Raw genomic sequence first — 14,482 nt, 5'->3', positions numbered from 1 at the left:
GGCAGATAAATTACTGCTATTGCCATTCTACACATAGAAAGCAAGACAGAGAGGACAAGCAAGAGGAAGAGGCAGTGACAAAGTTTGAATTAGCTCAGAAATTTTTTTGCTAGCACTTTTGTGCTCAGGCGACAATTTTCTTACTCAAGGTGAGTTGCAAATTAAATAACTTTTTACTGTTGCTAGAGTTTAAACACAGATACTAGTTTTTTTATACGACTGAACTCTCTGTATCTCTGCATTAATATTTAAGTGCTGCATTTTTGCCAGGTCGGTAGGAAAGCTTGCAAATTGTCCTAGAAAATGACCTGTTCTTTCCTATCCCGAATCTCACGTACCCCAGCCACGCGGGTGGATGTGCAGTGCACGACCGTAGAGCTCAGCTAGCTGTAGGAGGGCTGCATTTCCTGCAAGGTAATCAGCCCAGCCCTGCTCTGCCCTGGGTAGCTATAACCAACTTTTCCAAGTTCCTCTACATTACTAACACACCATGCCATACCCCTGTCAGAGGTTTGTCTGATGCTGCCCAGCTCAGGGTGCGCAGGGTCTGACAGGACATAAGGTTATCTGTACTATCCTCTTTTACCTTCTTCTGCTAGCTCCAGTAAGCGGTATTTTAAGCAAGACCTTCATGCATCCCTTTCTTCCTGGGCTCAGAGCAGACGCCAGCCCTTGGTGCCTTGTACTGGTGCACGAGAGACGTCTCTCCCGGGACTGGCTTGTGGTGGCTCTGGGTCTGCATGTGAAGTCCAGGCTTCTTTTCTACTTACTCATATATTGTACTTAGCTTCTCCAATTCCAGTGATGTCTTAACTCCTTTTATTTTATATGGTGTGAGTGGAGTGACTACGAAAGGCCAGAGAGTGAACACGTCTCTCTTCGCCCTCTTTGTCCCAGTGCAGGGCACTAGCTCTAACCTGGAGTCACCCTTTCTGCAAAGGAAAGCAGCCCACTTCTCCCCTTCCAACCAGTCCTTGGTCTTCCCCACACACTGGCCAGATGGAGTTGAGCACTGAAAGCATATATTTGTTGGGCCTTACACAGAGAGCACCGGTTCCCTTCCTGTGCAAGTTGCTCTACACCCATCAGACAGTAACAAGGTGCCATCAAAACTCACTTTATAATCTGCACTCCAGCTCCCAACCTTGAAGCTTCTGCCTCTGCATGCCATAACCAGCCCTCGACCCATCCAGCTAGTGGACCAGCAAGCTTCAAGCAAGAGAAATGCTTTCTAAACCTTCATTATAGTGACAATAAAATGCTGACATAGCCTAAAATTATTCTTGCCTACATGGCTCTGCTACCAGCGTTACTACCAGAATCATCATCACCATCAGTATTATTACAATCTCTATTAGACAAGATAATCTCAATTATCATTAGTGCTAATTTATTATGCTCATCATCAGCTCTGTCATCACTGTCGTTGGTCTAATCGTTGCTCATAAACGTTTAACAAAGAAAAACAACTGCTAATCTGCAACATTTAAGTCAGCTCAGCTCTGGGAGCGAAAGTGGGAAGATACACGAAAATCTCAGACCTCCAACAGCACTGTAACTACTGACATTCTGGAGTTGTTCTCCAGAAAATGTCCATGTCCTTCTTCTACAGAGGCCAGTGGAGGAGTAGCAGGTTTTCACCAGGGAAGGTGGGCAATGACGATCTATCTGCTCACCCCCGTGCAACAGACTTTTGTGCAGAGAAGGACAACACAGAGTCCTCCCTGGCTGGGGAGTGACACTGGCTCGGGATAGGAAACAACAGTGAAGGACAGGAGCATGCCTGCACGTTTATCTCCACCCCTCAATTGCAGTTTGCTGGAATGATCTTTTCCCCTCAATTATTTCATTCCACGCCAGTGAACTGCAACAGCTGAGGCTCAGCATAATTCACAGTCAGGCGCGTTTTGTTGTTGTTTGAAAATGGGAAACGCTGGGATACTGCCCAAAGGTAGACATCAGTGTGGCAGTGATACTTTACGGTCACTACGGAAACTCTTCCCTTTAAGACAAGTCCATTAGAAACCTTTGGATGACCCTCGAACACCTGCAGATATATTTGTTCAATGAGCCTCAGAGCCCGAACACTGGAGTTACTAGACCCGTGTCACATATGCCACAGATGAGGGAAAACAATCCAGGACATGTCATTTCAAAGCCAGATGCCTAAAGCAGAAGTTCCTGGACTGCCAGCAGGGTCACTTCTGCAACATTTGCACAGCAAGGAGCCGTACCAACAAGCCTGCTAATGGCAGGACTGATCCCACAGACAGCACGGGTCTCCTTGAGCCGCAGGCACGTGCGTGGAAAGCCAGACGTACTGGTTTGTGTCTCTGGCACAGCACTGGGCCGCCGAAGCCAAACTCTTCCCTGACCCAATTGCACAGATGTCAGAGGAGTGACGCTAGCACAGGGCTATGCTTTTTTATCTTCAGAAGAGCAGCCGCAGGAGGGACTGACACATGAGACCATAACTATGAATTCCAGTGCAATGAGGCATTTTGCACTCATTTCCCTTTGGCAACCTGCACCACAAAGCAAACGGCAGCCAGTGGCGTAGTGGTTTTGGCAACCCGAACGTGATTCCTCACCGCTGACATCTGCGTGACGGTCATCCACTCGGGAGGGATGTGGAAGTGAGCGCCGGCCGAGTCTCCCAACAGCACGACCCCTTGCGTGTCCGCACCTAATTAATGCATTTTGTTAGTCGCATGAGCAGAAAGAGCAAACCCAAACAGAGCATGGAGAGCAACGCTTAAAGAGCAACAGCAATGGCAGCTGATGGAGTCATGGGGTGACTGGCTACACCACTCTTCACATGGCTGAAACGTTCAGACCCTGCAATGGGATTTGCACTCCATCTGCAGCAAAAACTGGCATTCAGGCATGTACCCTAGAGAAACAACTGAGGACTGGGCATGAAGAACAGGGAGAGGTCTTGCTAATCAGAAAAAATCCTGATTGTATTCAAGGATGGATGTGTTACTTCAGCAGAGACTCTTCCGTGCAGCCAACATTTATTTTTACTACCCACAGAATATGCGTTAAAAAGTACTTAAACATTTAGGGAAATCGGATTACTCAGGAAATTGTGCAAAGCTCCTTATAACAGAACTGGGTGGTGGATGTGCTACACAAACGAGTATTTCTGCTAGAACAATCTGGCTGGTTTATAACTAATGTTACTTAGCATTTGTAGATTGCCTTTCATCTAAAAATGCTGAAAAGTCTTGCCAGGCAATGGTTCATCCCCAGGATGCTGATTTAAATGTAAGGCAAGGTGAGTCATGGCTGTTTAGTAAGGGTGTTACTTGTGCTAAGCGTATACACAGGCACTCTCGTGGCTGTCAGGGAGATCAGCTGATGCCATCGCTTCACCTCTTTAGGGCTTTCTCTGGAAAAGTATCAGCATGATTGCTGGTATTTACGGCAACGGGTCAAACTGGACAAACGCGGGTGTTAAACTGTTCTCCTGAATCCCAAGGCCATCCCTCTGGGTTAGGCTTCAGGCACCACAGAAAATGCAGAGGTGACATCTCCGTTTGCTGCTGTCCCTGATCTATGTATTTATTTCAACTTAATAACTGAGCTGGCTTTTAACAGGAAATTACCAGCAGCCTGTGCTTTTCATGTTTCATCTTTGCCCATCCTCAAGATAAAAAAAAAAAATAAAATTATTTTGCCATTTTGCCTTTCTCATGAAGTTGTAAAGCCCGTTGTCTTTCCCCTACATTGGCAATGACCGTGAAATTATTAAAATATTTATGGAATGAATACAAAAGACACATTGTTTCTCGTATTGATTGTAAAGATTTACCTTTGCAGAATTTCTCCTCGTAGGGAATTCCATCTTTTGGATCCACGCCCTGTGGGAGGAGAGAAGGGGCAGATGATAGTACCTATCTAGCGCCTGAAAAATGGCAGTGCAAAACAGGGGCTGAGGATTCAGTTCTTCTTGAATGTTTGCCTGCAGGAAGCACTGCATCATAATAATGATGCTTTCCATTACATTATTTTAATAAGTATATGTACATTTAAATTAATTATAATAGCTATAATTTAAATAATCATAAGCATCAATAAACAACCTTCACTCATAACTGCTTCCCGTATTTTTTAATAAATACAGTTTTATTACTTGCAATATCAAAGGCAGTAAATAAATAGGAGTAAACCAAATCAGTTAATAAGCCAGAATAAATAAAAAAGAAACATTTGCAGACTAATTCAAAAGGAAGAAAAAAGAGAAGCAGCAATCGGGAAGGAAGTATAAAATGTAACTTCATTTACTTACCCATATGCCATTGCAGTTAGAGTCACTTTTCACATCCCAATTATCAGGACTAAAACAGAGTTACAAAAGGATATACAGTGTTACAGAAAATAAAGCAAAAGGGGCTTTGAGGAAATCAGATCCTTTGTGCCATTTTTCACTAAGAATATACAATAATTAGAAATTCCTTTCTGCACAGAAGGGTGGTTTTTTTCCCCCTTTGAATCCAGGAGAGGCAATTTTTCCTAGCAAAATGCAATATTAATTTAAAGTTAATACTGGAAGTTGCTGAATGAAACCTACCCTGTTAGTCTGCATATTAATTTAGGCGAAGTGAATGGGGATGATTTTTGCAGAAGACAGACTCTTTTTCCCTGCCCTTTTCCTTGCTTTTAAGTGTTCGTTGAAATCCACCAAGCCCCTCACTCCAAATTCAGTGCCGTGTAATGAGGATTTGCTCTGGCCCATAACAGTATAATTAGCTCAGGTCCCTTTTACAGGGAGACTCCATCTATTCAGTCTGGCACTACACACGGGCTCTGTAAATCCATTTCTGCTAACGCAGGTATGCTGCCCAGGCTGACGGCACATAATTCTTCCAAGCTCACACCCTTAAACTCAGCTTATCTAGTCACAAGCCGGTTAATGCTTAGGCTTTAAAAACAGCCCTGGTTAACAACTTAACAAATCCATGGTAGAGGAGAGCTCTACCTTTGAAATGATATTTTGAGCACAGGGTAAAATAGCAAGAGCAGGGGACCTTGCTCAAGGCCACGCTGTTAGGACTGGCTGTGCTCTCTGTTTCAGGTGTGCATGGAAGTCCATGCTCAGGCCGCTGGGAGATATTCACCTAGAAGGTATTCACCTAGAAGGGCACATACTTAGCTCTGTGTTTCCACCAACATAACGTGAGGATTGGATGCTGGAGCTCAGCAGCCGGCCACAAGCACCGCTCTTTTGCCCTCCCGCCCTGCTACTCCCTGAAGTAGGCACAGCCTGCATTAGCTCAAGTGGCATAAGGCTTGTAAGCCTCAGCGGCTTGGTTTCCTTCCCCACCTTTGGTCTGTCTGATCAATTTTGGCTGCAGATGCTTCAGAGAAAGGAGAGAAACCTGTGAACCACCCCTCACACTAATGCACCCCATCCCTGGTCTCAACCATCCCGTCTCGTCTCCATCACAGTGAAATCAAGCAACAAGTAGTGATGTGCTCTTGTAGAGTATGGCCAAAACCAAACATGGAACTTGTTCTTCAAGAAGTCACAGTTATTAGGAAGCCTTTAAAATAATTAAAAGCTTTACCGTCTGCCAGGGTACACGGTGGTGTTTTTGTCATTGCAGTCTCTGCCTCTCCAGTGATAGCCCCTCAACGTCTGAAAGCCAGGAGAAGCACACAGGTAGGATGTTCATTGTTACTCTTGCACTTTTAATTTAAAATATCTAAAATGAGAATCTAACTCAAGGTGTAGGAATAAAACCCAGTAAACGGGTTGTATTCCAGAGTGCCTTTGCTAAGCTTTAATAAATGACACCTTACACACTTTGGTGCAGAAATAAGACAAGCTGGCAATTTAATTTGGTTTTTTATATGACTTTACTTCACCTCTTATTAATTCAGTAAACAGACCACTCAGCAGCAGAGCAATTTGCTTCTGCAGGGAGCGCAGCTTTATGTGTGCATCTCCCCAGGTGGCATAAATGAACGATTGTTTTTTCATCCAGAAAAAACACTACTTTTTATGACAACAAAACCCCTCCATTCACTTCACTCCTATACCTATTTTCACATGAATGAATAAGGCTTTGCAAAAAGTAGGAGGAATCCCATAGACATTCTCATTATCAAGGGATTACTGTACCAAAGGAAAGGCTTTGCTTACTGGGAAAGTACTAAATTTATCTCCATCAAAATCTTCAAAAGGTACTTTATTTCTTATGACACTGTAAAAAACAAAAACAACAAACGCAGTGTTAACATACAGAAGGGAACCTATTCAGAAAGAAAAAAACGCAGTAAAGCGTACAGAATAGATAATAGCTGGCATGCCGTTCGCAGCTGCATATTCAATTTTAGCTCCGTGCTTGTACTTCAGCAAAGTGATTCTGTCCAAAGGAGCAAATTCTGATTTCTTTCAATATCTGCTGACTGAGCTCTGGAGGTGAGGCTGATGGATTCATGTATGGCTGCAATGTTGAACCTTCAGTCTCTAAAACAAACTAGGACATAAAATCTGTGGTAAAAGTGACTACCATTTTTAGAAATAAATAATTCACTCAGCCTGGCAGAAGTCTTTCTACTGCTGCTGCAGAATGGGGCCTTATGCTGACGGAGACTAACTTCCTTCTTTTGTTAAAAACAAATGGCAAATACCCTTTCTCATATTCATCCCTCAAGTCTTTACACCATCTCTCTCCTGTTGCGCTCAGTCTAGAAGACTCGCAGTTTGCATACCAGGCTGCAGCTACATACAAACAAAAAAAGAAGAAGCTTATTTTACGGGGTAAAAGTGGATTTAATGTGAAGAAGGACCATACACACTGAATTCACAGGTGGCCTTATGCTTTAACTGAGCATCAGAGTCTCATCTTGCAATTTCTGTATCTAGTCCCACAAACTTCTAGCCATGCTCAAACATGTTCAAGGAAAGAATTTTACCTTGATTTGAGCAATGGAGACCTGAGACCTCAGTGGTCCCCCACAGTGCTTAGTTACATTAACCTTTGAAAATTACATCTTTTTTTTTCCATTGTGACTTTTGTTTCCAGCAACCCTGTAGGTTTTAGCAGTACCTGAAGCAGGTGTTAAAATGATGGTGTCTGCTCTGTGCCCCTTCCTTTTTAGCTTGGGCACGTGCTAGCTTTCACATGGTGCTGCCCAAGCGTGGCACCCCTCTTTGGCTACAGGACACAGCTTAGCTCACCTACATTGAGCAGCCTTTCATATTTGGCCCAGCAGGCAGCACTCTTTGAATGATATGCTAATCAGCCTTTCCCTGGAAAGTTTCCTTTCTGAGTTTTTCAAACCTCTTGAACTCATAAGAGATGTTGAACCTGGCTCAGAGAGCAAATAGGTGCAATGAGGGTGGATTCCTCAGACTGCATGAGCTTCAGGATAAAAAAAAATGCAGAGGACACAGGTGACGTACTCCTAGTGGGGCTTGTAACCCTTATTCTGTCTGTAATCAATCATTTCCATGTGCTGCTTTGGGCTACTTCTTCTCTGCAGTAAGGTTCAGTTGCAAGGAACTGGCACAGATCCAGGCCAGCTAAAAAAGTCCAACTGCCAAACATTGGTTTTTGTAGCTACAGAAAGAAGGGGGAAAAAAAAAAAAAAGAGACAGAGAGTGAGAGAGAGAATGCACAAGAGAAAGAGATCAGAAGAGTTGAACACATTCGATCCAACATATGATATACAATTTGATTCCTGCTTCTACTGTCAGAACAATCAGGGCTCAAACTCAGATTATTTCTCCTGACTTACATTTCAAAGGCACTTACAAGATGTTTCGTCTTAATCAATCCATTCCCAATAAACTCCTGATATTTGCAGTTTCAATTATATGAGAAGAAATAGGTGAGCAAGTTAGTCTTGGCAGTCAAATCAGCCAAAATATACCACTGATAATACTCATTTATTCTTAGATTTGCATGACTCCTACTCCAACTCATTGGAGTACATTGACAAACATGCCTTAGGAGTAATAGCCCCTCTGATGTCCACAGCCTTTCTCAGAAACTGACTCAAAGTTAGCACTGCCATAAGTTGTTTTTCCCATCCGCCATCCATCTGGCTTAAACACCTTGAGATTCTCCTACACTTTGCAACTGCCACTTAATTCCTCTTCCTCACGGAGTTATATAGGTGCTGTTGGCGCTGAGCCAGTGACACCACGGCTGGGTGAACAAATGAAATGGAGAAGTCTCTTGGGCTCAGGAAATCTCAGGAGAAAATTGGCTCCCTCTTGGAGGTGTCATATCTTTGAGTGTGTCATATATTTGACCTCTGTGACCTGCTAAAATTATGCAAATATTTTTAGTATTTGTGCTGGTTTTGGCTGGGATAGCGTTAATTTTCTTCATAGTAGCTAGTATGGGGCTGTGATTTGGATTTGTGCTGAAAACAGCGTTGATAACACAGGGATGTTTTAGTTACTGCTGAGCAGTGCTTGCACAGAGTCAAGGCCTTTTCTGCTCCTCACCCCACCCCACCAGCGAGTAGGCTGGGGGGGCACGAGAAGCTGGGAGGGGACACAGCCGGGACAGCTGACCCCAGCTGGCCAAAGGGATATGTCATACCATATGGGATCATGCTCAGCATATAAAGCTGGGGGAAGAAGAAGGACGGGGGGGACGTTCGGAGTGATGGTGTTTGTCTTCTCAAGTAACCATTACGCATGGTGGAGCCCTGCTGTCCTGGAGATGGCTGAACACCTGCCTGCCCATGGGAAGTAGAGAATGAATTCCTTGCTTTGCTTTGCTTGTGTGCGTGGCTTTTGCTTTACCTATTAAACTGTCTTTATCTCAACCCACGAGTTTTCTCACTTTTACTCTTCTGATTCTCTCCCCCATCCCACCACGGAGGAGTGAGTGAGTGGCTGTGTGGGGCTTAGTTGCTGGCTGGGGTTAAACCACGACAGTATTGCAAAAGCACAGGGATCCCTCTGAGGACTCTTACTTACCTGAACTCTGTGCAGCCTCCCTCTATGCTACCTGGACAGTGGTTTTATGAAGGAAACCAACAGAAGTAAAGTACAGGAAGCTTTGTGAATGTGAGGATGATTTTTCTCCTTTGAAAGAAACAAAAGTACCATATTCTGTTTCCGGTTAAGGACTGAAAACTTTATACATACTATTTAATCTTCTCACACAGGTTAGCCAGAAGAGGAAATGCACATACACTTGAGAACCCCATGAAGCTTTTCTGGAGGGGAAGAAAATAAAAGAAGATGGATGCATTAGTTCACAGAGGTGGCATGGCTTGGGATATTCAGTGTCAGTAAAGTCCAGAGCTAAATCATGTATTTTCTGCCTAGAAACATCTGAAAACTCCAATGACTCCATTAAGGATGTCACATGCCTGAGGATTTAGACCTGATACAGCAGTCAACCTAAGGATTTCCACTGAACATTTTATAAACCAACCACTCTTGCTTTCAAAGAGCTGTAAAATTAAAAAGGAAGGAAGAAACTCCTGTGAAACTGTCTCTTCTCGTGTACCAGTTATTTTTTTCACTCTTTGTAAAAATGACTGTTCTCATGTTTGATAAACACGACAGTATCTGGCACTTAGTGCGAAACTAGTGAAAGCAACACATTGTGGGCCATGAGGCTGGTTTCTGCACGCTTGGGAAGGGGTGGATAAGCCGAAGGTCAGGAACAATCCCAAAGAGAGGAGAAAAGGGAGGATCCAGCATGTGCATAGAATACCCTTGATTTTTTAATGAGATTTTTACCTGGAAATCTCATAACTAGACTTTATCTTGTCCAGACCTGCAAGCTGTAAAAGACAGCAGCTGCAGGATAAACTCTTTCAACACTGGTAGACCATAACCATTGGCCAATCCAGTTGAGGTCCCAGGTCACCAGGAAGCTTCAGAATATGAAAGAGATCTTGCTAATGAATGCTCAAGTTGTGGAAACATTGCGCTGCATCGGCGATCAACCTCAAAACATGCTGCTAATGTGGCTTCACTGTAAGCTCAGGTGGTCTTTAAACGTGGAGGGCATTCAGGTGGTCCATAAGTACGGAGGGCTAGTTGGTGCAGTCTAATTAAGTGTATTCACTAAGGCTGCATTCGGCATGTAAATATGGAGCAGATGAGCAGATGGACATAGTCATAACTTTATGCAAAGAAGGGTAATTATTTATATTGCCACAGCACTTAAGAGCTCTATCCTTGGACCAACTCCCTTGTGTTACACACTTTATGTACACAGAAAAAAAAAAAATAAGGTGGTCCTTGCCCTAATGAGATTACAACCCAAATCTAAGATAAAACAGAAGATACAGGTTGGATACAGCTCAGGAGAGGACAATGAAAGGCTATTAATCGTCACGAGGGGCAGTAACCCCAGCATATAAAGCTCTGAGTGACGAAGGAGAACTTCGAGGCGGCACAGCAGGGCAGTGGGGCAGCAGGACAGCTGTGTGTAGGGCATTGCCCTGCAGCTCCAGGGAAGGCAGGACGGTTTTTGCTTGGACGGGTAACAAGGGGTGATGGAGATGAGGGTCTCTCACTGCCCAGAGAAGGAGGTCAGCCACAGCGGTATGTCATGGCCAGGATCTCATGTGGAGAGGAGGGCTGGGAGAGAGCCCCCGGTACAAAGATGGCAGCTAACGTCTGCACCGGTGGCTGAAGTGACCAAGCAGCAAGGTGAAGATGAACAACGGTGGTGCCTTGTTGGGGGAGCCCTGCAGTGCTGGAGGTGGAGCCATGACAGTGCACTTTCTGAAGGACGCAATAGAAAAATCAAAGGAGAAAAAAAGGAGGAAAGTCAGGGGGACAAGAGACAAGAAACCTGCAAAATTCCCCCAACAACCAACTCTCTTCAGCTCTGTCCAACACACTCAAATGACAAGGCTAGAGTCACACCGACTTGGAGGGGACCATGAGGTGGAGGGGGGTGTCAGTGGAGTCAAAGGAGAAACTGGAACACAGTTGCAAAAAAGTAGATAGAAATGGCCAAAAGCAGAAGGGAGCAGGGCCTTTCCATGAGCTGACAGACGAACCTGGTCCCACTGCTGCGGCTCCAGCCACCCCATGCTCTTCCCCATCCATCCATATCCCTGTATTTAATCTCCCTGCCAGCCTGGCTGCCTTGGGGCTACGTCCTGCCGCACAGCAGGGACACAGACCTCCTCTTTGCTCTCTGTGTGTGCATACGCATATATGGCCAGGTCGGCAGAGAGGGCGAGAGGCGTGCAAGAAGGACACCAGCTTTTCTCAAAGAGCTTTGCAAACCTATGTACGCCTTCCTGGGAAGAGGAAAGAAACCTCTTCCCCCACCTCCTCCATGCAGGACTAATCTCAGCACTGCCTACAAAAGCACTAGAGGCTCTTAAAGCTTTCCATCAGGCTAAGATTTGCAGTGTCTTCATTTGAGCTGTCGGCTTTTCACTTCAGCCTAAGTCACAGCATGCAAAGCCTTTGAAGTTAAGGCATCTGGAGCCGAAACTGTGCCAGAAAGACAAACTACAGGGCTTGCAAGAGATAAATAAATAAAGCAAACCTCCTTTCATTCTGCTCACAGGCTACATTTAAAGTCCACCCTTTGCTGTAAGTAGAATAAAATCTTTCCTGCCTTTTTCTCAGCTAGTCATTTGAAAATTGTTGCCGACTGGAGTTCCATTAGTCTCAAAGGAAGACTATCCTGCATCCCCAGCAGACTGCCTAACTTTGGTGGGAACACTTGGTGTGATGGTGCCCTGGAAGCGGTATGGGCGATGTCGAGCTGGGCTTTGAGGACCAGCTGCAGCAGCATCCTGGAGCACAGCAGCCTCTGGCTCCCCAGCCTACATGTCCCCACGGCATGTGGGACAGTGAGGTCCGGACGTAATGCTTCGACTCTGCTTGGGGGTATGCAGGAGAGCAGCTCATCTGCTCTTTGAGGGAGTCTTGGGCTGCTCTCAAAAGGCAGCAAGGAGCACAGGGTTAGAAAAAGGGAAAACCTTTGCATGTGTGAGAGAGTGCACGAGCACAGGTGAGCAGGCACTACAGGGTCCTTCCCAGCAGAGCCAGGCTGCGATTGCAATATGTGTTTTTGGGAGGAGATGGATTACTTGCCCCTGCGTAACATGAGTGAGCGGACAAGAGACTGGTTCATGCCCGCCTCTGCCTTGCAATTCCCTTTTGGCTCCCTCCGTGGCTTCCCACTTCTCCCACTGACAGGCTGTGACTTGCAGGGACCATGTAGTCATGACAGGATTGTACACATGGTGCTTGCTGTCGTTAAATGCTACAGCCACCACTCTATCCGTCATTCTTTCACCGCTATTGCTCAAACAGGCCTCTTAGTATCTTCCCCACCCATAAGAAAAGTTAGCACTAGAGGTGTTCACAGTGATTGATAACACCAATATTTTATTCATTGCCTGTTAACATTCCCTAATGACATTTCCATAATTATTTTAATTGGTTTTACAAAAAAGAATAATAATGAGCCCCTAATGCTTGTGGGTGTTTGGTTTAAGCCAGTTGCTCACAGATGGCTCACTACTTTTAATTAATGGAGACATTTATTAGATTTTTTGGGGTTGTAGCCACTTTCACTGCATCTCTACATCTGGAAAATACCTTTTCTTTTTCCCAAACCCACAATGATCCTAAGAAATGCCCAGTAAATGTGAACCCCTGGGAGGCAGACAGACCTCCCATTCTCATTACCAACAGCCATAATCACACCTCTTTTTTACGCACAGTCACACACAGCTGCCAAGCAAAGATGGGGAGAGCTAACTTGCAAGAACCTCTTCAGAAGGCTTTCCCCAAACATGCGATGGGGCAAAAGCAACCGAAACAGCAGATATAGATAGAATGAGCAGATATAATTTGATGTTTCTGTCCAGCATGAGCCAGATCATAAAAGAGGCTAGGTGAATGTTTTTCTCTTTCCGCTAGCGTGGATGCAGAGATGTCCTACCACAGACGGGGCGTTTCTGGGTCCTCACCCACGCATTCAGACAGGCAACCCTCTCCCCAAGCAACGAGAGCACCTCAACTGCTTTGGCCCTTGCTCACTGGCACGTCTATCTGCCTGGGCAGGTGAACAGACCATGATTTGGCAGCGTTCAGATTGTGCAGGTGATTTTCTGACTATTTCATCACACTCTGCCGCGCTGGGATATGGGGCTTGTGCAAGCATGATACACACTGTGCTCTCTCCTGGAGATCTTCCTTTGTGTTTCTTACTACATTGTTTTTCTGGATTTGAAATGAAATTAACTGCAATCTGGGTGAAGGAGAAGTTGTGAGATACAGTACTGCCTCTAGAAATGTTGTTATTTTTAATTTTCTAGCTTTAAAATAAATTTCAGCAAGGGATGATAAGTTCATTACAGGGACCATGCTAGCGATAACTGCAGGAGAGGCCCAGCCAACCACATGATGCTTGTTTTAATTTGAGCTGACCTTGTGTTGTGCAGTTATGTAGGTTTAGAAATACATTGACTGGAGAAACTCAACTATGACCTTGCTGCTTCTAGCCGGGGCACAGTCCGCTTGTCCCTCCTGCTGGTAAATGGGCAACTAGGAGCAGGAAGGGGCCACGGGCGTTGCGATGGAGATTGAGAGAGGTATCGGGGCATTGAGCGGCTTTGAGCATACGGGAGCGCAGAGGCAAGCTGGAAGGAGATCATTGCACCCAAAGATTGATGCCAACCATGCTGCCCTACCCAAGAGAGCCCGAAAGGACGTGGTATGCACGGCTCACGAAGGCCAGATAGGACCGGCCACGCAAGGGATGCAGCCCGATACGCCAAAGGTAGAAGCATGTGCAAGGGAGCAGCAGAGCCCTGTGTCCTGCACGCTGATCCCTCTTCATCCCCGCACCTGCACCCGGGCTCTGGCTGACAGAGGGGACCTCCTTGGCTCAGAGCATCTCACCGCAGGTGTTAACGTGGGGACTTGCACCCAGGGAAAGGGGGTTAGAAATTTCATGTCATTTGAGCGGAAATCTCAGGCCATCAGTAGCACAGCGCTGAATAGATGAATAAGAATGAATAAGATCCTGCTGGTTGCTGTTCTGCAGGAGCTGAGGCCCGTCTCTCCAGCGCATTGTTTATTTCCCTGGTTTGGCAATTTGGCAATTGCCCAAAGGCTAATTAGGCACCTCAATTTTCACTTTTGTGAGTAGCATCACAGTGAGGATTCAGGAAGAAGCAATATCAATAATTTCTTCACAAACAGCAAAAACATTTGCTCTGCATTAAGTGCCTGAAGACAACTGGAACAAACTCTATGGCTGAGCTGACTCATATAAGTGAACCCAGCAGAATACAAGCTGCCCTTCCCTTCTCTGCTACCCTTTAGAGACCCTCTGTAAATCTGAAAACTGGTGGAGGCGGAAAGATTTCAAATCCCAGTTTTCAAGTTTAAGAGGCAAAGGCAGCCTCTCACGAATAAAGGAAAAATATGCAGAATTTGCATCCAGGCCATTGCTTGAGTTTCAGACAACCCCAAAGTGCAGTCACTGGACTCTGAGGCAGTGGCTCA

The 14,482-nt window shown here is 45.3% G+C and overlaps 1 protein-coding gene across 1 annotated transcript in view; it reads right to left on the bottom strand.

The window, feature by feature from the left end:
• The window catches only part of AOAH (acyloxyacyl hydrolase), an 81,971-nt gene that overhangs the window by 37,291 nt on the left and 30,198 nt on the right, over nucleotides 1-14,482 (bottom strand). Inside the window, exons 6-11 of the mRNA XM_075495435.1 lie at nucleotides 9,122-9,192; nucleotides 6,152-6,212; nucleotides 5,574-5,644; nucleotides 4,295-4,343; nucleotides 3,818-3,866; nucleotides 2,592-2,686 (exon numbers count right to left, since the gene is read on the bottom strand). Coding sequence (XP_075351550.1) covers nucleotides 2,592-2,686; nucleotides 3,818-3,866; nucleotides 4,295-4,343; nucleotides 5,574-5,644; nucleotides 6,152-6,212; nucleotides 9,122-9,192 — 396 coding nt within the window. The remainder of the gene's footprint in view (nucleotides 1-2,591; nucleotides 2,687-3,817; nucleotides 3,867-4,294; nucleotides 4,344-5,573; nucleotides 5,645-6,151; nucleotides 6,213-9,121; nucleotides 9,193-14,482) is intronic.

Source organism: Mycteria americana, chromosome 2, assembly GCF_035582795.1.
Source record: "Mycteria americana isolate JAX WOST 10 ecotype Jacksonville Zoo and Gardens chromosome 2, USCA_MyAme_1.0, whole genome shotgun sequence".
NCBI lineage: Eukaryota > Metazoa > Chordata > Aves > Ciconiiformes > Ciconiidae > Mycteria > Mycteria americana.
This window is presented reverse-complemented; position numbering and strand designations above follow the sequence as displayed.